Here is a 20973-nt window from a genome sequence, read left to right as displayed (position 1 = left end):
TTACAATTTCATTTTTATCCTCCAGAAAATATAGAAAAAATATATGTGATGAATGATGAATATATTTGCATAACACAACCAACCAACAGTAACTCCTGTTCAGGCTATCCTATCCAATCAATCAGCCAGTCGTTATGATATAGGGGGTAGTTTAATGTTAGCACACAGTTAAGCACCACTCTGCCAGGATGCACTTCCACACTCCATCCCCAGGTGGCAGCACCAACCGAGTCCAAGCGCTTAGCCAAGCCTTTATTTGCACACAAGTGTGAGTAATTAGGAGTGAGATCGACTTCCTCATAAGAAATTGTTAAGCACTGTATGAATTTAAGACTTTCCAAGCTGATGAAATGGCCAGAACGAGATGTATGTTAGGAGAAGTACAATGTTATCATAATGAGACATAGAATTCAGATGAGGAATGGAGGGGATGCAGAGGAGGCCAAAGAGAGAGGAGGAGGGTCAGCTTGAGTCACCTAAACATTTTCAGGAAAAAAAGGGAGATGGTTTAATGAAGAAGAATGGTAGAAAGTGTAAGCAGAGTGAGCTGTATGCCAGATCGAGGTCTGGAGGAGGGCATATAAGTGAATGAGGGCGAATTATCAGAGGTGGCAGGTGTGGTGAAGTCCTTGGAGACAGGTTTGCACCGGTGGTCAGGATAAAGATGAGTCTGTGACGGTAGAGGTGACATTTTTGGAGAAAGTGGACCCCTGCATTTTGGCTGATCCATTTGTGATTTCAGGGTGGGTGAAAATAAGTTGGATGCTGTGGAGTCGGTGATGGTAACCCAAAAGTGGACTTGTGATAATTGTTTGTGTTTCTGCTGGTCAAAGGGAGCCGGCGCTTTGCGCCAAACGAATTGGGACAAGAAAAGGGCATAATTGAAAGGTGAGATTACTGGGATAGCAGTAAATCTTAAAGTGGACCAACTGAAGGGAAAGATTTCCGATGTTTGTGATGCTCGTCATTTGGTGCGACGCAGGCAGGGTGGTGTGAGTTGTGAAACAGAAGAGTCATTGTCTGTTCTTTTAAGTTTTGGTGTTGAGTCTCTCCCGAACAAAGTGATGTTAGGATATTTCAGTTATCCTGTACGAGCTTATATGCCGAATACATTACTGTACGAGGTTACAGGTGTCAAGCTTCTGGGCATGTGGCAGCAGTGTGTAGGGAGGTCCCTGGTGTCGAAGGCACTGCATCGCAGTGCTAGAGGTGTTACTACAGACACAGGTTCATTCCTGGGATGTGCCACAACTGGCCGTGGCCAGGAGTCCCATAGTAAGAGACACAATTGGCCCAGCATCGTCCAGGGTAAGGGAGGGTTTGGCCGGGAGGGCTTCACTTGGCTCATCATGCCCTAGCGACTCATTGAGGCGGGCCGGGTGCCTGCAGGCTGACCCTGGTCGCAAGTTGAACAGTGTTTCTTCATGCACATTGGTGCAGCTGGCTTCCGGGTTAAGTTGGAGGATGTTCAGGAGCGCGGTTAGGTGGGTCTTGTTTCGGAGGACGCATGACTCTACCTTCACCTCTACTGAGCCCGTTGGGGAGTTGCAGCGATGAGATAAGATCAAAAAAGGGGGGTAATATACTAAAAATAATTATAATAACTTTTAAAAATTACAACTACATTGAGAGCATCTTGACTGGCTGCATCACTGCTCGGTATGGCCACTGTTTGGCATCCGACTGCAAGGCGCTACAGAGGGTAGTGAGTACGGCCCAATATATCACTGGGGCCGATTTCCCTGCCATCCAGGACCTCTATGCCAGGTGGTGTCAGAGGGAGGCCCTAAAAATTGTCAGAATACAGCCACCAAACTCATAGACTGTTCTCTCTGTTCCCACAAAGCAAGCCAGAAGCCAACTTCTACCCTGAACAGCTTCTACCCTCAGGCTTTAAGACCGATAAATAATAGCTACCTGGAATATCTGCATTGACCTTTTTTGCACTAATCTCTTTTGACTCATCACATAAACTGCTGTTTATTATCTACCTCAACCCCTGCACATCAACGCTAGTGCAGTAGTGAGTGCATTCATTTTCTTATTTGTTCATACTTGTCCCCCATGGCAATTGAACCGACATCACTGGCATTGCAAGTTCCATGCTCTACCAACTGAACCACTCAGGACAGAAATTATAACTTGTGTTATTATTTTCCTATTCATTCCTTGTGTTATTTTTCCTCTCTGCATTGTTGGGAAGGGCTTATAAGTAAACATTTCACTGTTAGTCAACACCTGTTCATTATGAAGCAAGTGACAAGTACAATTTGATTTGATTTAACAAGTGACGTAATAAGGGATCATAACTTTCACCTCGATTCACCTGGTCAGTCTATGTCATGGAAAGTGCAGATGTTCTATACACTCAGTGTACGTCACAGTGCTTCTATAGCTACTGTATATACACCATGATACTGCCTATTTCATTTATTCATTTAGCAAACGTAAAGCTCATAATCCAGTGTCTTTTTTCAAAGTCAACACACCTATATTTCAGCTTTAATTAGCTTTAAAACAGCAACATTTTCTCTCAGCATCATTGCAAAAATATTTTGAATAGCATATTAGCTACATCTTTCTCTTTACCCCGTGACAAAATGTGTAAAATGAGAGATAAATATATATATATATGGGGCCCAACCAAATTTCTGCAAGCCCACCAACCAACGAATTTCTAACTATGCCACTGATTACTAACCTCCATTCTCCTTCGTTAGTCGGTTTCAAGGCTACCCCTGTCGGCTGCTCCTGATCTACAAAGTTTACTAAAACATCCAGCTTTTAACAAACTGTAACAATGCGTCTCTCGAACATCTCGTTATGTCAAGGCAGCATATCGTATTTTTGATCGCTAGAAATAGCCTACTGCTTGGAGGAAAAGCCAAAATATTATTCAATAATATTGTCTACTGTTAAATATCCATTATGTTTTATGATCCGGTTACTGTACATATATGTATGAATTGATGAAAAAAATAAACATGGGAAATAAATCGTTGTTTTGTGGCATTATCGGATATTACAAAATATATAAACTTTTGTCGCTTTAAGACTGGGCTGCCTTGAAACGGTCAAGTTCCATGTTTGTATGGAGAAATTGAAGGTACTGAACTGAACTCCATATTGAAACAAAGTTGTCAACTAGAATCTTACCCTTTTACTTCTTTATTTTAATATTTTATTTCATATGCACCGATGTTTTCAAGATATTAGCTTTAGAATAGGGGCTATTTTACTTAATTTTCCTGCGGTGAGTGGCAAAATATAAATAATATTTTCTATATTTAAACTTCCTTGAGCTATTATACATAGCCAACATTATAAACGTCTGTTTTTCTTTATTTACGGAACAAATGGACATGTCTTCCTCGATAATCACGCAAGTAACGAGGGATGAAGAAGATAACTATAGTCTGCGCGACGAAGGTGAGTTTGGAAAAGTTTTCAAGAAGTGTTCTGTTGCGCATGGCAAAAGTGAATATACATACACAAGACAGGATGGTGTTTAGATGGTCAAGGCCAGAACTAAATATATAAATCCATTTTAAAGTTCAACGGACTATGTAGAGACCCCTGTAATATTGCACTACCATAAACAATTGCTTGAAATTATTGTAATTTACAGTCAAACTTTTGACTAATCGAAACTATCATTGTGAAGCCATATAGCTCGCCTACGACATGGCCCCCTGAAAGGCCTAAATTATTATTTTAGCTAATAACTTTTTGTTTGGCATAGCATCTTGTATTTATAAAAGGATGTAGTTGAAATTATTGAGGCAACGTAGGAAATCACAACCGAGTTTTTGAAAGCGTTGGGGGAAGGGGCGGGGCCGAAATGACTTGTATGACGTTACCAATGTTTTTGATTTGTGACTTGGACAATCCGACCAAATTCACATAGAAATGTTATAGATCTGTCATTCTCATTGAAAGCAAGTCTAAGAAGTGGTAGATCTGTTCTATGTGTGCTATTTCTATGTGTCCTGTTCTAAATGTAATTTTTGATCCCAGAAATGTTCCACATAAAAAAGCTTATTTCGCTCACATTTTGTGCACAAATGTGTTTACATCCCAGTTACTGAGCATTTCTCCTTTGCCAAGATAATCCATCCACCTGACAGGTGTGGCATATCAAGAAGCTGATTAAACAGCATGATCATTACACAGGTGTCCCTTGTGCTGGGGACAATAAAAGGTCACTCTAAAATGTGCAGTTTTGTCACACAACACAATGCCGCAGAGTTTTAAGGCAGCGGGCAATTGGCATGCAGAATGCAGAGGTGTTGCCAGAATACAGAGCTTACCATAAGCCGCTTCCAATTTTTTGCAGTACGTCCAACCGGTCTCACAACCATAGACCACATGTATGGTGTCGTGTGGGCAAGCGGTTTGCTGATGTCAGCATTGTAAACAGAGTGCCCCTTGGTGGCGGTGGTGTTATGGTATGGGCAGGCATGAGCTACGGACAACGAATACAATTGTGCTATATCGATGGCAGTTTGAATGCACAGAAATACAGTGACAAAATATCGAGGCCATTGTGAGGCCCTTTTTCTTTAAGTTATATGTGAACAACAGATGCATATCTGTATTCCCAGTCGTGTGAAATACATAGATTAGAGCCTAATTTATTTATTTCAATCAAATGATTTCCTCATATGAACTGTAACTCAGTACAATCTTTGAAATTGTTGCATGTTGCTTTTATATGTTTGTTCAGTATATGTTGGACACCAATTCAAATTGAGTAGTTGTCCTCCAAGAGACATCAAGCTACTCATGTTCAGGCTGTCCCACTACTACACTACCATTGGTCGACTGCCAGGTGTCTGTTCACAGGTCACGCACCAAGCCCCAAAAATGTGCAAGTGCACGCTTCCCCAACATGAGACCACTGCAGTGATCCCACCGCTGCCACCAATGTAGCGGAAGACAAAACTACAACAGAGACTCGAACCATGATGCAGAATAAGTCATCTAACAGTCTGTGCCACATAAGCCCGGGCCTCTGGGCAGAGTCAGTAGTCAAAGCTCCCAGGCTTGACAGAGGTTATACTCCATCCACTGATCTGTATTTCTATAAACAGGAAAGTGTTATTATTATTCCGACAAAAAATGTTGTACTCTGCATTTACTTTTATGCTCTTTGCTCATCTCTTATTCTCTGCATTGAAGTGTGGCTTGTTATGTAAACGCAGCAAAAAAAGAAACGTCCCCTTCTCAAGACACTGTCTTTCAAAGATAATTCGTAAAAATCCAAATAACTTCACAGAACTTCATTGTAAAGGGTTTAAACACGGTTTCCCATGCTTGTTAGTTAATTGTGTATGGTTCATTGAACATGTACCTGTGGAACGGTCGCTAAGACACGGTAGGCAATTATGTTATGAAAATATAGGACATGAAAGAGGCCGTACTACTGACTCTGAAAAACACCAAAAGAAAGATGCTCAGGGTCGCTGCTCATCTGCGTGAACGTGCCTTAGGCATGCTGCTAGGAGGCATGAGGACTGCAGATGTGGCCCGGGCAATAAATTGCAATGTCCGTACTGTGAGACACCTAAGACAACGCTGCAAGGAGACAGGACGGACAGCTGATCGTCCTCGCAGTGGCAGATCACGGGTAACAACACCTGCACAGGATCAGTACATCCGAACATCACACCTGCGGAACAGGTACAGGAAGGCAACAACAACTGCCTGAGTTACACAAGCTGTCTTTTGGTGGAGACGTTGATATTTATAGTAAATAATTAATGTGCTTTTGGTGTCCTACCCTTCAGCATAGGCTAGTCTTTAATGTTGCAGTAATGCGGGCTGATCAACAGTATGTTAATTATAATTATGTGTACAGTTCTGCTGCCAAGCCCTACAGACATCCTGTTGGAGCAATGTACATTTAAACTGGTTACAGCGGGGGACTGTTTAAGAAGGTACAGCGCTGCAGAACATTGTCTAGAACAGGGTTATCTCTATTAATTACATTTATATCTGCACATTCAGTATGTTTCAGTGTGTGCAGGTTTTTGTTCCAATGAACACTACCACCTGACTGATTCAGCTACAGTGGGGCAAAACTCCACTATGGCCAAGACCAAAGAGCTGTCAAAGGACACCAGAAACAAAATTGTAGACCTGCACCAGGCTGGGAAGACTGAATCTGCAATAGGTAAGCAGGTTGGTTTGAAAAAATAAACTGTGGGGGGAGCAATTATTAGGAAATGGAAGACATACAAGACCACTGATAATCTCCCTCGATATGGGGCACCACGCAAGATCTCACCCCGTGGGGTCAAAATGATCACAAGAACGGTGAGCAAAAATCCCAGAACCACACGGGGGGACCTAGTGAATGACCTGCAGAGAGCTGGGACCAAAGTAACAAAGCCGTCAGGGACTCAAATCCTGCAGTGCCAGATGTGTCCCCCTGCTTAAGCGAGTACATGTCCAGGCCCATCTGAAGTTTGCTAAAGAGCATTTGGATGATCCAGAAGAAGATTGGGAGAATATCATATGGTCAGATGAAACCGAAATAGAACGTCTTGGTAAAAACTCAACTCGTCGTGTTTGGTGGACAAAGAATGCTGAGTTGCATCCAAAGAACATCATACCTACTGTGAAGCATGGGGGTGGAAACATCCTGCTTTGGGGCTGTTTTTCTTTTAAGGGACCAGGACGACTGATCCGTGTAAAGGAAAGAATGAATGGGGCCATGTATCGTGAGATTTTGAGTGAAAACCTCCTTCCATCAGCAAGGGCATTGAAGATGAAACGTGGCTGGGTCTTTCAGCATGACAATGATCCCAAACACACCGCCCGGGCAACGAAGGAGTGGCTTCGTAAGAAGCATTTCAAGGTCTTGGAGTGGCCTAGCCAGTCTCCAGATCTCAACCCAATAGAAAATCTTTGGAGGGAGTTGAAAGTCCGTTTTGCCCAGCCACAGCCCCAAAACACCACTGCTCTAGAGGAGGAATAGGCCAAAATACCAGCAACAGTGCGTGAAAACCTTGTGAAGACTTACAGAAAAAGTTTGACCTCTGTCATTGCCAATAAAGGGTATATAACAAAGTTTTGAGATAAACTTTTGTTATTGACCAAATACTTATTTTCCACCATAATTTGGTGAATTTGGTGTTTTAATTCTGAATCTGATGTTTGTTTTGGGGCTGCTGGTGCTGAGTTGGTCTCTATTCTTGTGCACTGCTCACATAACTTTAAACACCTGCTATATACCGAGTGTACAAAATATTCCTAATATTGAGTTGCACCCCTTTTTGCCATCAGATCAGCCTCAATTCATTGGGCATGGACTCTACAAGGTGTCGAAAGCATTCCACAGGGATGTTGACTCCAATGCGTCCCATAGTTGTGTCAAGTTGGCTGGATGTCCTTTTGGTTGTGCATCATTCTTGATTCATTCGGGAAACTGTTGAGCGTGAAAAACCCAGCAGCGTTACAGTTCTTGACACAATCAAACCGGTGTGCCTGGCACCTACTACCATACCCCGTTCAAAGGCAATTAAATATTTTGTCTTGCCCATTCACACTCTGAATGGCACACAAACACAGCCCATGTCTCAATAGTCTCAAGGCTTAAAAATCTTTCTTTAATCTGTCTCTTCCCCTTCATCTACACTTATTGAAGTGGATTTAACAAGTGACATCTGACATGTACGCTAACAGTCATTATAGTGAGACTGTTCCTACACCCTCTTGTGGATCATTTGAGCTCTGGGTGCGCCAAGGGCTGCATGGCTGCCTCTCTGTGTTCACTTTGTTGTGAAATACAATCTAGATAGAGGTGGCGTATACTCCAAGATGGCTCTGAGTGCCTTCTCTCGTCTTCTATTGGTTTACTGCCTCTTGGCTAAAGGTTGTGTGGCTGTGGCTGTATTCCAGGAGAGAGGGGCCAAGGTTGAGGAAAGGGGGTTATTGCTGGGCCCTGTCACTTCACACAACTTTTAACCAAGTGTGAAGACGTCTCAGATAGTGGTGTGATCTGTAAACCTTGCAGAAAATCAAATACAGGCACCTTTAAAACTATGGGCACACTTGATAAAGATGAGCAAAAAGACTATATAAAATAAATTATACAAATACGAGCTATAGAACTCACCAAAAAAACAGAAACCACTGGTTCGATCAGCCATTCCTATGGAGAAAATGAATGGGGAAAGAAAAGGGTTTGGGATAAACATTGAAAATAAGGTCTGAGGTTAACACAGGCTTAGGAGATCTTATATATTTTGTGCTATGAGATGATATTAGTCACTGAACATGACCTTAAGGAATTATAAAGCCTTTGTGTGCTTTTTTTATTATAGAAATGCTTAAAAATACACAAAATATTACGTAAACTGATGAAGATTATCTCATAGAACAAGATATCCTAAGCCTGTGTTTACGACAGACCTTATTTTCGACGTTTATACAAAAACCCTACAAAAAAACACACCTTTTCCCATAGGATTTGTCCGACGAAACATGGGGAGTTAGTGCCTACAAAAAGACGCCAGTACTATTGCTCTCTATTGCATACTCAAAAAATGGGAAAATTAATATAAATCAAATAAAAATCTAAAATCTTTCAAGAAAGTTGGCAGAATCACACATTCGCTATACAATGTAACAACTCGTATTCAGAAGAATGGATCAAGGGGGACATTTTTTTATATTTTAATTTAACCTTTATTTTACTAGGCAAGTCAGTTAAGAACAACTTCTTATTTACAATGACAGCCTACCTGGGAACAGTGAGTTAACTGCCTTGTTCAGGGGCAGAATGACAGATTTTTACCTTGTCAGCTCGGGGATTCGATCCAACAAACTTTCGGTTACTGGCCCAACGCTCTAACAACAGTAGGCTCCCAGCTGCCCCTCAAACCACTAGACTACCTGCAGAGATTGTGAGACAAAACAACCCGGGCAAATGACTACTAAGAACAAAGAGAAAAAGGGGAAGGAAAGACAGTGTGCGGCAGTGGTTGAGGAGGAATAAAACAAAGATTCACGCTTCCTGCTCTCCAATGTCCAATCACTTAAGGGATTTTGTACACTCATATGTTTACATCCCTGTTACTGAGCATTTCTCCTTTGCCAAGTTACGCCACACCTATCAGGTGGATGGATTATCAAGAAACTCATTAAACAGCATGATCATTACACAGGTGCAGCTTGTGTTGGGGACAATAAAAGGCAACTCTAAAATGTGCAGTTTTGTCACACAACACAATGCCACAGATGTCTCAAGTTTTGAGGGACCATACAATTGGCATGCTGACTGCAGGAATGTCCACCAGAGCTGTTGCCAGAGAATGTTGTGTTTATATTTTTGTTCAGTATATATGAATACAGGGAGGTCTGTGTGATGACCTTTTCCAAAACTTGGCTGTCGGAGGCTGTGCCCGACTCTGAAGTCACCGCTGACGGATTCACTATTACCCGTATGGACAGAGACAGTGACGCTACTTGTAAGGAGCATGGATGGGAGTCTGTGTGCTGATCAATGACCGATGGTGTAAAACTACAATTGTCATGAGAGAAAAAAAATGCACTCTTGATATAGATGTACTGTCCGTGTCACTGTGCCCGTTCTACCTTCCCTGTGAATTACTCCACCTTTTTCTTACAGTTGTTTATATCCATCCAAGAGCCAACATTCTCAATGCAGTTGGTCAAACATGGTCTCCAACCAACTTATAGACAGTTACTCAAAAAGGAGGTGGTGGAAAAACAAATACAGGCGTGGGACAATGACAGTATTGCTAAATTGCAAGGATGTTTTGCTTGTGCTACCTGGAGTGTATTTGAAGAATCCTCAGCTGACCTGAACCGAGATGATGAATGTAATATCTGTGATATCTGCCTATATTGAATGTGTTTGTCTCCGGGAATCCACTGAAACTGAACAAGTTCTTCACCCGCTTTGAAGCAGGTGGCGCACACGGTCCCCCGGCCTGTCAAGAGGAGGACGTCATGGCAACCAACAGTGTGCTTGTCATCAATGAGGAATTCATACAACGAGCACAAAAGAGCCCGGTGCCTGATAACTTAAGTGTTCATGTCCTGAAACACTGTTCCACTCAGCTAAGCGGTGTCTTCTGCTCTTTTCCAGCGGTCCCTGGATACATTGAATTTACAATCTTTGTGAAAAAAATGTATTGTACCTGTCCCAAAAACTCCTCATCCATCTGCATCAAATGACTACAGACCTGTCGCTCTTACCTCTCTCTTGATTAAATCTCTTGAAAAGATCATTAAGGCCTTAAATGTAAATGTAATGTATATAATCAACACCACCGAACATGTCAGCTATTAAAATCAGATCCAACAATAGTATCAAGGGCCTAGAAATCAAGGGTTTAAAAACGATGGGGTCATTGTATGATGATGATTCATGTTTTCTTTTAAATCCACAATTTGGGTCCCTCAACTACCTCATAGATGATCTACATACTTTTTCTAACCTCTCTGGATTACAAAAAAATATAATAATTGTTTTATGTTACATGTTGGATCACAGAAAAATACAACTTTTACATTACCATATAGTTTACCAATAAAATCGTCTGATGGTGAAATGAATAAATGATCTCACTCCTATAAATGTTAATAGAAAGGTAGCAAAAATCGATAAGATCTTGCTACCATGAAAAGGAAAAGATCTGTCTATTTGTGGAAAAATTACCCTGATTGTCTCTTTAGTCATATCCCAGTTTACCTATTTGCTTGTGGCCTTGCCTACATCTAGCGACTTGTTTTTTTAAATTAAATGAGCAAAAAATATTCAATTTTGATTCAAATTATTAAATATTAAAACATTAGACCTCTCATTGAAGGCTTATGTCATTTAAAAGTTACATTTAAATCCAAACTGGTTCTCTAGCAGATTAGTAGGAATGTCTCACCACATGTTCAATAATGTCCCTTTTCCCTTCATTCAGATTACAACCTCCCACTTTAGGTTATTTGAAAATGAAATGCTTTCCAAAATATTGCTATTTTTAAATAAGCCATAGAAAGTTGGTTGCAATTTCAGTTTAATCTACCAGAAAAGACAGAACAAATATTACAATAAATACTATGGTTAAACTCAAATCTACTAATGAATAAAAAAATATATATTTTGGGAAAACATGCTTAAAAAGGTATAATATTATATCATATATATTATATTATACCAGTCATAAATGGGACTGGTGGTGTTATCTCACACATGCAGCTAACATAAATATATGGAAATGTCTGCTCTACTCAAAATTACAACCAACTAATTACTGCATTACCGCTAAAATGGAAGAGGCAAGTGGAAAGGGAAGAAAGTAAAAAACTTGTGATGAATAAAAAAGTATACAAGTTTCATTTAAATACATTTTTACAGCTGTGCCAAAATGATAGCAAAATAGTTGGGAAGAGATTTTCGATGTACCGATTCCATGGCACATGGTTTATGAAATGATACTCAAAAGAATGCTGAATTCAAATCTTAAGTTTTATATTTAAATTTTTCTACAAAATCTTTGTTTTATATGTGTATTTTATATACAGTGCATTCGGAAAGTATTCAGCCCCCTTGACTTTTTCCACATTTTTTACGTTAAAGCGTTGTTCTAAAATGGTTTAAACAAACATTTTCCCTCATCAATCTAAACATAATAACCCATAATGACAAAGATATTTACAAAAATGTGAGGGGTGTACTCACTTTTGTGATATACTGTAGATACTTTTGTACCTTTTTCCTCCAGCATCTTCACGAGGTCCTTTGCTGTTGTTCTTGGATTTATTTGCCCTTTTCGCACCACAGTACGTTCATCTCTAGGAGACAGAACACATCTCCTTCCTGATGAGTATGACGGCGGCGTGGTCCCATGGTGTTTATACTTGCGTACTGTTATTTGTACAGATGAACGTGGTACCTTCAGGCATTTGAAAATTGTCCCAAGGATGAACCAGACTTGTGGAGGTCTAAATTTTTTGGGCTGATTTCTTTTGCTTTTCCCATGATGTCAAGCAAAGAGGCACTGAGTTTGAAGGTAGGCCTTGAAATACATCCACAGGTACACCCCCAATTGACTCAAATTATGTCAATTAGCCTGTCAGACATTTCTAAAGCCATGCCATAATTTTCTGGAATTTTCCAAGCTGTTTAAAGGCACAATCAACTTGGTGTATGTAAACGTCTGACCCACTGGCATTGTGATACAGTGAATTATAAGTGAAATAATCTGTCTGTAAACAATTGTTTGAGAAATTACTTGTGTCATGCACAAAGTAGATGTCCTATCCGACTTGCCAAAACTATAGTTTGTTAACAATAAATTTGTGTAGTGGTTGAAAAAACGAGTTTTAATGACTCCAACCTAAGTGTATGTAAACTTCCGACTTCAACTGTAAATTTGATATTTCAGTATAAATGCTCATAAGAATCCGCCTCTTTATTTAAATTTTCGCGTACAATAATATACCTAAATCTAACTGCCTGTAGCAAGGATATGCATATTCTTGATACCATTTCAAACTAAACACTTTGAAGTTTGTGGAAATGTTAAAATATTGTAGGGGAATATGACACATTAGATGTGTTAAAAGATAACACAAAGGTAAAAGAATATTATATCATCTTTGAAATGCAAAAGAAAGGCCATAATGTGTTATGCCAGCCCAGGTGCCATTTAGATTTGCAGCAGTGTATGTGCACAGTTTTATTCTGATCCAATGAACTCTTGCATTTCTGTTCAAAATTTTGTGTCAAGATTGCCCACATGTCCCGAATTGGTTTATTAATACATTTTCAAGTTCGCAACTGTGCACTCTCCTCAAACAATAGCATGGTATTATTTCACTGTAATAGCTACTGTAAATTGGACAGTGCAGTTAGATTTTGTCACGTCTGCTCCCGCTCCCCCCCCCCTCCCCCAGCGCTTGAGGATGCCAGGCTGCCCTGCATTACTCACTCCTATCATCTATTACGCACACCTGCCTTCCCTCATCATGTGCATCAGCGATATTAGACTCACCTGTACTCACTCATCATCTGTTTATTTCCTCCCCTATATTTGTCAGTTCCCTTGCTCTGTTCCAAGGTGCTGCATTGATTGTCTTTTGTATGTGCTACCTGTTTGCTGATGCTGTTCCTGTCTCGTTCCATTTTCGTCCATTTTTAAAATGTTTTACTCCCAGCACCTGCTTTGTCTCTCCAGCGTCATTCCAAGTTACAGAATGCAGCAGCCATAATACGAAGCATCGGGGCATAATGGCGTTCCGGTTGGTATGGTGACATCAGCTCTGGGTCTCCGCCGATGGAACCGGGGGTGCCTAGCCAGCTCGTTGGGCTTCCACTCCCTAGCTGGCTCGAGAGGTTTCCTTGCCCCGGTTGGTTCGGATGGCGCCCATCCCACGTCACGCTCCTCTGGATTCTCCTCCGCAGCGGGATCGACAGGCGTCTTGCCTCAGCCGGATGCTGACACTGTTCCTGTCTCATTCCATGTTTGTCATTTAATAAATGTTTTACTCCCCGTACCTGCTTCTTCTCTCCAGCGTCATTCCATGTGACAAATGTAAGCTTTCTGCCAATATCAGATATGTCTATGTCCTGGGAAATGTTCTTGTTACTTACAACCTGATGCTATTCACGTTAGCCTACGTTAGCTCATCCGTCCCACGAGGGAGTATTAAAAACAATATATGTTTTACAAAAAATTCTAAAAACCTGTTTTTGCTTTGTCATTATGGGGTATTGTGTGTACATTGATGAGGGGGGAAACAATTTAATCAAAAAATATGGCTGTAATGTAACAAAATGTCAAGGGGTCTGAATACTTTCTGAATGCACTCTATATATTTACAAAAACATGTATGGGGGATTGGAAATGATGCCAGCAATTCCATTGCTGGAAGCCACAATCTATCTGCAATATTAAAGCTGACCTAACCCCTAACAAATATATATAAAATAAACACCAAACGCATCCTTGACTCCCTCCAATTTGCATACCGGTTGGAGAGAGGAACAGATAATGCCATCCACTCAATCTTAAATCTCGTGTTATTTCATTTGGAGGGCAGAAAAACCCATGTGCTTATCACGTTCGCAGAATTCTCCCCGGCATTTAACACAAACAATTTGTTTGTCATCGTGGACAGACTGAGAGGAGACTTCAGATTTGATGCTATGCTTATCACATGGATCACCAACTTCCTAACTGATAGGTCTCAGCAGGTACGAATTGGCAACACACTCTGAGGTGCGCACTACTTCAGTTGCTTTGGTCAGCCTCTTTGAAGGAGATGAGACTGAGCACGGACTGGCTCTGGATGATTTTTCTGTCTGGTGTGAGTCATCCCTTCTAAAATTAAACATATGAACAACAAAGGATATGGTGATTGTCTTTCGAAGCAATGCCATGTACACACCATCACTAATAACAGGGGAGCCCATCGAAGTAGTATAGGAGTACAAATACCTTGGGCTGGTCACAACAGTCTGTCCTGGGAAACAGTGGACTGACGTTATTTTTAAGAAAGGCCAAAGAGTGTATTTCCTACGGAAACTGGACTTTTTTAAAGTGGACCTAACCATCATAGTCAAATCATTCATTGAGAGCATTCTGTTGCTTGATCTGCTGGTTTGGGAATATCAAGGTTGCACTGAAAAATAGGTTGGGAAAGATAATGGGATAGACCTCTACCTGGGCATAGTCCTTCAGAAGGCAAATAAAATAGAGTTGACTCTTCCCACCCACTCCACCCCGAATTCCAGTTTTTTTTAAATAGGGCCAAGTACCCTTTTTAATTCCGAATGCAATTCTGCAGCTTAACAAAATGTTGGACTAATTGCACTTAAGCACTTGCATTTTAACATGTCACCTATTTTTTATATTTTTTTTATATGAAATTGCACTTACCCAGCCTACTTGCTTGTAAACATCCTTTGCTATTTTTTTATGTGATATGTAATGACTGCTTTAGAATGAATTGCCTCCCTGAGGACATTACAGTTTTCTGAATCATATTTTACAGTCGCTATCAGGTTATTTTCTGCATACCCATCCATCTTTCGATGCCAAACCCACCCCTGGTGTGCGTGGCCAAAGAGCTCTATTTTCATTTCATCTGACCATAGCACCCGGTTCCAAGCAGGTTGATGTTTATTGTCATGAGTCTTGTCCTGGAGACAGAACTGAGTGATTTCCACTTTGGCCAGCTGCAAAGTCAAAATAGGCTGAAATTGTAAAAATGCATGAAAATCAAAACGTGCTTTTAGGTCTTAATTTAAGATTAGGGTTAAATCAGATCAAATTTTATTTGTCACATACACATGGTTAGCAGATGGTAATGCGAGTGTAGCGAAATGCTTGTGTTTCTAGTTCCGACCATGCAGTAATATCGAACAAGCAATCTAACCTAACAATTTCACAACAACTACCTTATACACACAAGTGTAAAGGAATGAATAAGAATATGTACATAAAAATATATGAATGAGTGATGGCCGAACAGAATAGGCAAGATGCAGTAGATGGTATAGAGTACAGTATATACATATGAGATGAGTAATGTAGGGTATATAAACATTATATAAAGTGCCATTGTTTAAAGTGGCTAGTGATACAAAATTATTACATCACTTTTTCCATTTTTAGAGTGGCTAGAGTTGAGCTCAGTTACCTTAGCTTTCTTGGGAACAGGAACAATGGTGGCCCTCTTGAAGCATGTTTGAACAGCAGATTGGGAAAGGATTGATTGAATATGTCCGTAAACACACCAGCCAGCTGGTCTACGCGGCTGGGGATGCTGTCTGGGCCTGCAGCCTTGCGAGGGTTAACACGTTTAAATGTTTTACTCGAGTTGGCTGCAGTGAAGGAGAGCCCACAGGTTTTGGTAGCTGGCCGTGTCAGTGGCACTGTATTCTCCTCAAAGTGAGCAAAGAAGTTTAGTCTGTCTGGGAGCAAGACATCGTGGTCTGCGACGGGGCTGGTTTTTCTTTTGTAGTCCGTGATTGACTGTAGACCCTGCCACATCTCTATACTGACGCTTAGCTTGTTTGATTGCCTTGCGGAGGGAATAGCTACACTGTATTTGGTCATGTTTCCGGTCACCTTGCCCTGATTAAAAGCAGTGGTTTGCGCTTTTAGATTTGCGCAAATGCTGCCGTCAATCCACGGTTTCTGGTTGTGGAATGTTTTAATAGACGCTGTGGGTACAACATCACCAATGCACTTGCTAATAAACTTGTTCACCGAACCAGCATATTCATCAAATCAAATCATCACATCAAATTTTATTTGTCCCATACACATGGTTAGCAGATGTTAATGCGAGTGTAGCGAAATGCTTGTGCTTCTAGTTCCGACAATGCAGTAATAACCAACAAGTAATCCAAATAACAATTCCAAAACTACTGTCTTATACACACAAGGGTAAGGGGATAAAGAATATGTACATAAAGATATGTGAATGAGTGATGGTACAGAGCAGCATAGGCAAGATACAGTAGATGGTATTGAGTACAGTATATACATATGAGATGAGTATGTAAACAAAGTGGCATAGTTAAAGTGGCTAGTGATACATGTATTACATAAAGATGCGGTAGATGATATAGAGTACAGTATATACGTATACATATGAGATGAATAATGTAGGGTATGTAAACATTATAGTAGGTAGCATTGTTTAAAGTGGCTAGTGATATATTTTACATAATTTCCCATCAATTCCCATTATTAAAGTGGCTGGAGTTGAGTCAGTGTGTTGGCAGCAGCCACTCAATGTTAGTGTTGGCTGTTTAACAGTCTGATGGCCTTGAGATAGAAGCTGTTTTTCAGTCTCTCGGTCCCAGCTTTGATGCACCTGTACTGACCTCGCCTTCTGGATGATAGCGGGGTGAACAGGCAGTGGCTCGGGTGGTTGTTGTCCTTGATGATCTTTATGGCCTTCCTGTAACATCGGCTGGTGTAGGTGTCCTGGAGGGCAGGTAGTTTGCCCCCGGTGATGAATTGTGCAGACCTCACTACCCTCTGGAGAGCCTTACGGTTGTGGGCGGAGCAGTTGCCGTACCAGGCGGTGATACAGCCCGCCAGGATGCTCTCGATTGTGCATCTGTAGAGGTTTGTGAGTGCTTTTGGTGACAAGCCAATTTCTTCAGCCTCTTGAGGTTGAAGAGGCGCTGCTGCGCCTTCTTCACGATGCTGTCTGTGACTACCCTCTCCACTACTGTTCCATCGATGTGGATAGGGGGGTGTTCCCTCTGCTGTTTCCTGAAGTCCACAATCATCTCCTTAGTTTTTTTGACGTTGAGTGTGAGGTTATTTTCCTGACACCACACTCCGAGGGCCCTCACCTCCTCCCTGTAGGCCATCTCGTCGTTGTTGGTAATCAAGCCTACCACTGTTGTGTCGTCCGCAAACTTGATGATTAAGTTGGAGGCGTGTGTGGCCACGCAGTCGTGGGTGAACAGGGAGTAAAGGAGAGGGCTCAGAACGCACCCTTGTGGGGCCCCAGTGTAGAGGATCAGCGGGGTGGAGATGTTGTTGCCTACCCTCACCACCTGGGGGCGGCCCGTCAGGAATTCCAGTACTCAGTTGCACAGGGTGGGGTCGAGACCCAGGGTCTCATAATGATAATGATCATAAATGATGACGAGCTTGGAGGGTACTATGGTGTTAAATGCCGAGCTGTCGTCGATGAACAAGATTCTCTCAGATGGGTTAGGGCAGTGTGCAGTGTGGTTGAGATTGCATCGTCTGTGGACCTATTTGGGCGGTAAGCAAATTGGAGTGTGTCTAAGGTGTCAGGTAGGGTGGAGGTGATATGGTCCTTGACTTGTCTCTCAAAGCACTTCATGATGACGGAAGTGAGTGCCTGGGATATTGATTGATTGAATATGTCCGTAAACACACCAGCCAGCTGGTCTGCGCATGCTCTGAGGGCGCGGCTGGGGATGCCGCCTGCAGCCTTGCGAGGGTTAACACGTTTAAATGTTTTACTCACCTCGGCTGCAGTGAAGGAGAGTCCTCAATGTTGTTGTTCGACGCTATGCGGAACATTTCCCAGTCCACGTGATCGAAGCAATCTTGCATTGAACAGACCTGAGCGCGGATGCTTCCTGTTTTAGTTTCTGCCTATTGCAGCAAAATGGAGTCCTGGTCAGCTTTTCCGAAAGGAGGGAACGCCAATGGGCCTTATATTCGTCGTGGAAGTTAGAATAACAATGATCCAGGGTTTTGCCAGTCCGGGTTGAGCATTCGATATGCTGATAGAATTTAGGGAGCCTTGTTTTCAGGTTAGCTTTGTTAAAATCCCCAGCTACAATAAATGCAGCCTCAGGATATGTGGTTTCAGTTTACATAGAGTCGAATGAAGTTCTTTCAGGGCCGTCGATGTGTCTGCTTGGGGGGGAATATACGCAACTGTGTTTATGATCATTATCATTATGATTAGCAGTGTGATAAAGGTTAGGGTTAAGGGTTCGGTTTAAAATCAGATTGTATGATTCTGTGGCTGTGCCAGCTAGTGACCACTCTTGCAGAGCTGCATCCAGAAAAAGATTGATGGTGAAAAACGCAAACCTTTTGTTGGTTGCTCTCAATAAATGTGTTTTATTTTTATGGCAACCCTTCCAAATAACCTATTGGCATGGAGGTGGGGTCTATTGTAGATAGACGCCTCACAAGTCCTCAACTGGCAGCTTCATTAAATAGTAACCACAAACACCAGGCTCAACGTCAACAGTGAAAAGGCGACTCCGCGATGCTAGAATTCTAGGCAGATGTCCTCTGTCCAGTGTCTGTGTTCTTTTGCCCATCTTAATGTTTTCTTTTTATTAGCCAGTCTGAGATATGGCTTTTTCTTTGCAACTCTGCCTAGAAGGCCAGCATCCCGGAGTCGCCTCTTCACTGTTGACGTTGAGACGTGTTTTTGTGGGTACTATTTAATGAAGCTGCCAGTTGAGGCATCTGTTTCTCAAACTAGATACTCTAATGTACTTGTCCTCTTGCTCCGCGGCCTCCCACTCCTCTTTCTATTCTGGTTAGAAACAGTTTGCTCTGTTCTGTGAAGGGAGTAGTACACAGCGTTGTACGCGATCTTCAGTTTCTTGGCAATCTCTTGCTTGGAATAACCTTTATTTCTGAGAACAAGAATAGACTGCAGAGTTTCAGAAGAAAGTTATTTGTTTCTGGCCATTTTGATCCTGTAATCGAACCCACTTAGGCTGTTGCTCCAGATACTCAACTAGTCTAAACAGGGCCAGTTTTATTGCTTCTTTAATCAGGACGACAGTTTTCAGCTGTGCTAAAATAATAGCAAAAGGGTTTTCTAATGATCAATTAGCCTTTTAAAATTATAAACTTGGATTAGGTAACACAACGTGCCATTGGAACACAGGAGTGATGGTTGCTGATAATGGGCCTCTGTAGATATGTAGATATTCCATAAAAACTCTGCCGTTTCCAGCTACAATTGTCATTTGGAACATTAACAATGTCCACACTGTATTTCTGATCAATTTGATGTTATTTTATTGGACAAAAAAATGTGCTTTTCTTTCAAAAACAAGGTCATTTCTAAGTGACCCCAAACTTTTGACACCTACTCATTCAAGGGTTCTTCTTTATTTTTACAATATTCTGCTTTGTAGAATAATAGTGAAGTCATAAAAACTATGAAATAACACATGGAATCATATAGTAACCAAAAAAGTGTTAAACAAATCAAAATGCTTTGTCCCACTATTATTGGTTTTTCAACAGGACAATGCCTCAACACACCTCCAGGCTGTGCAACTACTATTTCACCAAGAAGGAGATTGATGGAGTGCTGCATCAAATGACCTGGCCTCCACAATCACCCAACCTCAGCTCAATTGAGATGGTTTGGGATGAGTTGGACTACAGAATGATGGAAAAGCAGTCAACAAGTGCTCAGCATGTATGGGAACTCCTTCAAGACTGTTGGAAAATCATTCCAGGTGAAGCTGGTTGAGAGAATGTAAAAAGTTGTCATCAAGGTAAAGGGGTGGCTACTTCGAAAACACTTTTTTGTTTACTACATGATTCCATATGTGTTATTTCATAGTTGTGATGTCTTCACTATTATTCTACTTTGTAGAATCTGTTTTTCAGAATTTTAATCAGCATGTTAAATGTGCAACCAGAGGGAAAAACCTCAAGACCACCTTTACTCCACACACAGAGACGCGTACAAAGCTCTCCCTCGCCTTCCGTTTGGCAAATCTGACCATAATTCATAATTCTGATTCCCGCTTACAAACAAAAATTGAAGCAGGAAGCATCATTGAACATTTCCAAGATGGCGTAGCAGTCAGAATTCTTTGTCCGCGTCTCGTCGTGTTCCATGTATATATTTTTTTATATATTTTTCTTCGCATATCTTTTAAAAATATTTTTCTAAACCTCAACTTCAAAATACTCTCCTGCACCCGCCTCACCCAATGTGGTGTGGATCTGCTTTTTTTCTAAGGTATTTTTCTTTACTTCTGAACCGGAATCCCCCAACAGAAGCTAGCCAGCTAACTAGCTACTAGCTAGTATTCAGCTAACCACTGCTGGCAGTCATCAGCTAACCTGTAGCTCGGAAAACTCATGCCGATTTGGACAGCGCGATTCAAACCAGAGCATACCGGACCTATTTTTTTCCCCATTCCCTGGATTCCAATCGCAAGCTCTGAACCTTTTCACCTGGATCATCACAGCTAGCTAGCTTCAATTCCGAGTGGCTACTCCTGGCTAACATCTCTGTCCCGAAGCAAGCACCAGTTAGCCTGTAGCTAGCCCATGCTAGGCCCATCTTCCGGCGAGCTGAAGAGGTCCATCATCCACTCCGGGGCTACAATACCTATTTTGTCAATTGGCCTAGACCCCTTTTACTGCCGGTACGGAACTCCTTCACGACTGGACTACTGACATAATCTGCCCAAGGGGGTTATTCAACTGGCTCCGACAT

The 20973-nt window shown here is 41.5% G+C and overlaps 1 protein-coding gene across 3 annotated transcripts in view; it reads left to right on the top strand.

The window, feature by feature from the left end:
• The first annotated feature begins 3088 nt into the window (after window positions 1–3088).
• LOC135519910 (carboxy-terminal domain RNA polymerase II polypeptide A small phosphatase 1-like) overlaps window positions 3089–20973 on the top strand; it is a 56204-nt gene continuing 38319 nt past the window's right edge. For all 3 annotated transcript variants that reach the window (XR_010452317.1, XM_064945127.1, XM_064945126.1), the window contains exon 1: window positions 3089–3429. Coding sequence is in view for 2 of the 3 variants with exons in the window: in XM_064945127.1 (XP_064801199.1) it covers window positions 3357–3429 (73 nt within the window). In the remaining variant the exon portion in view is untranslated. The remainder of the gene's footprint in view (window positions 3430–20973) is intronic.

This window comes from Oncorhynchus masou, chromosome 29 (assembly GCF_036934945.1).
Source record: "Oncorhynchus masou masou isolate Uvic2021 chromosome 29, UVic_Omas_1.1, whole genome shotgun sequence".
In the NCBI taxonomy this organism is placed as follows: Eukaryota; Metazoa; Chordata; class Actinopteri; order Salmoniformes; family Salmonidae; genus Oncorhynchus; species Oncorhynchus masou.
Note: the sequence above shows the minus strand (reverse complement) of the source record. Positions and strands in the feature narration are given on the sequence as shown.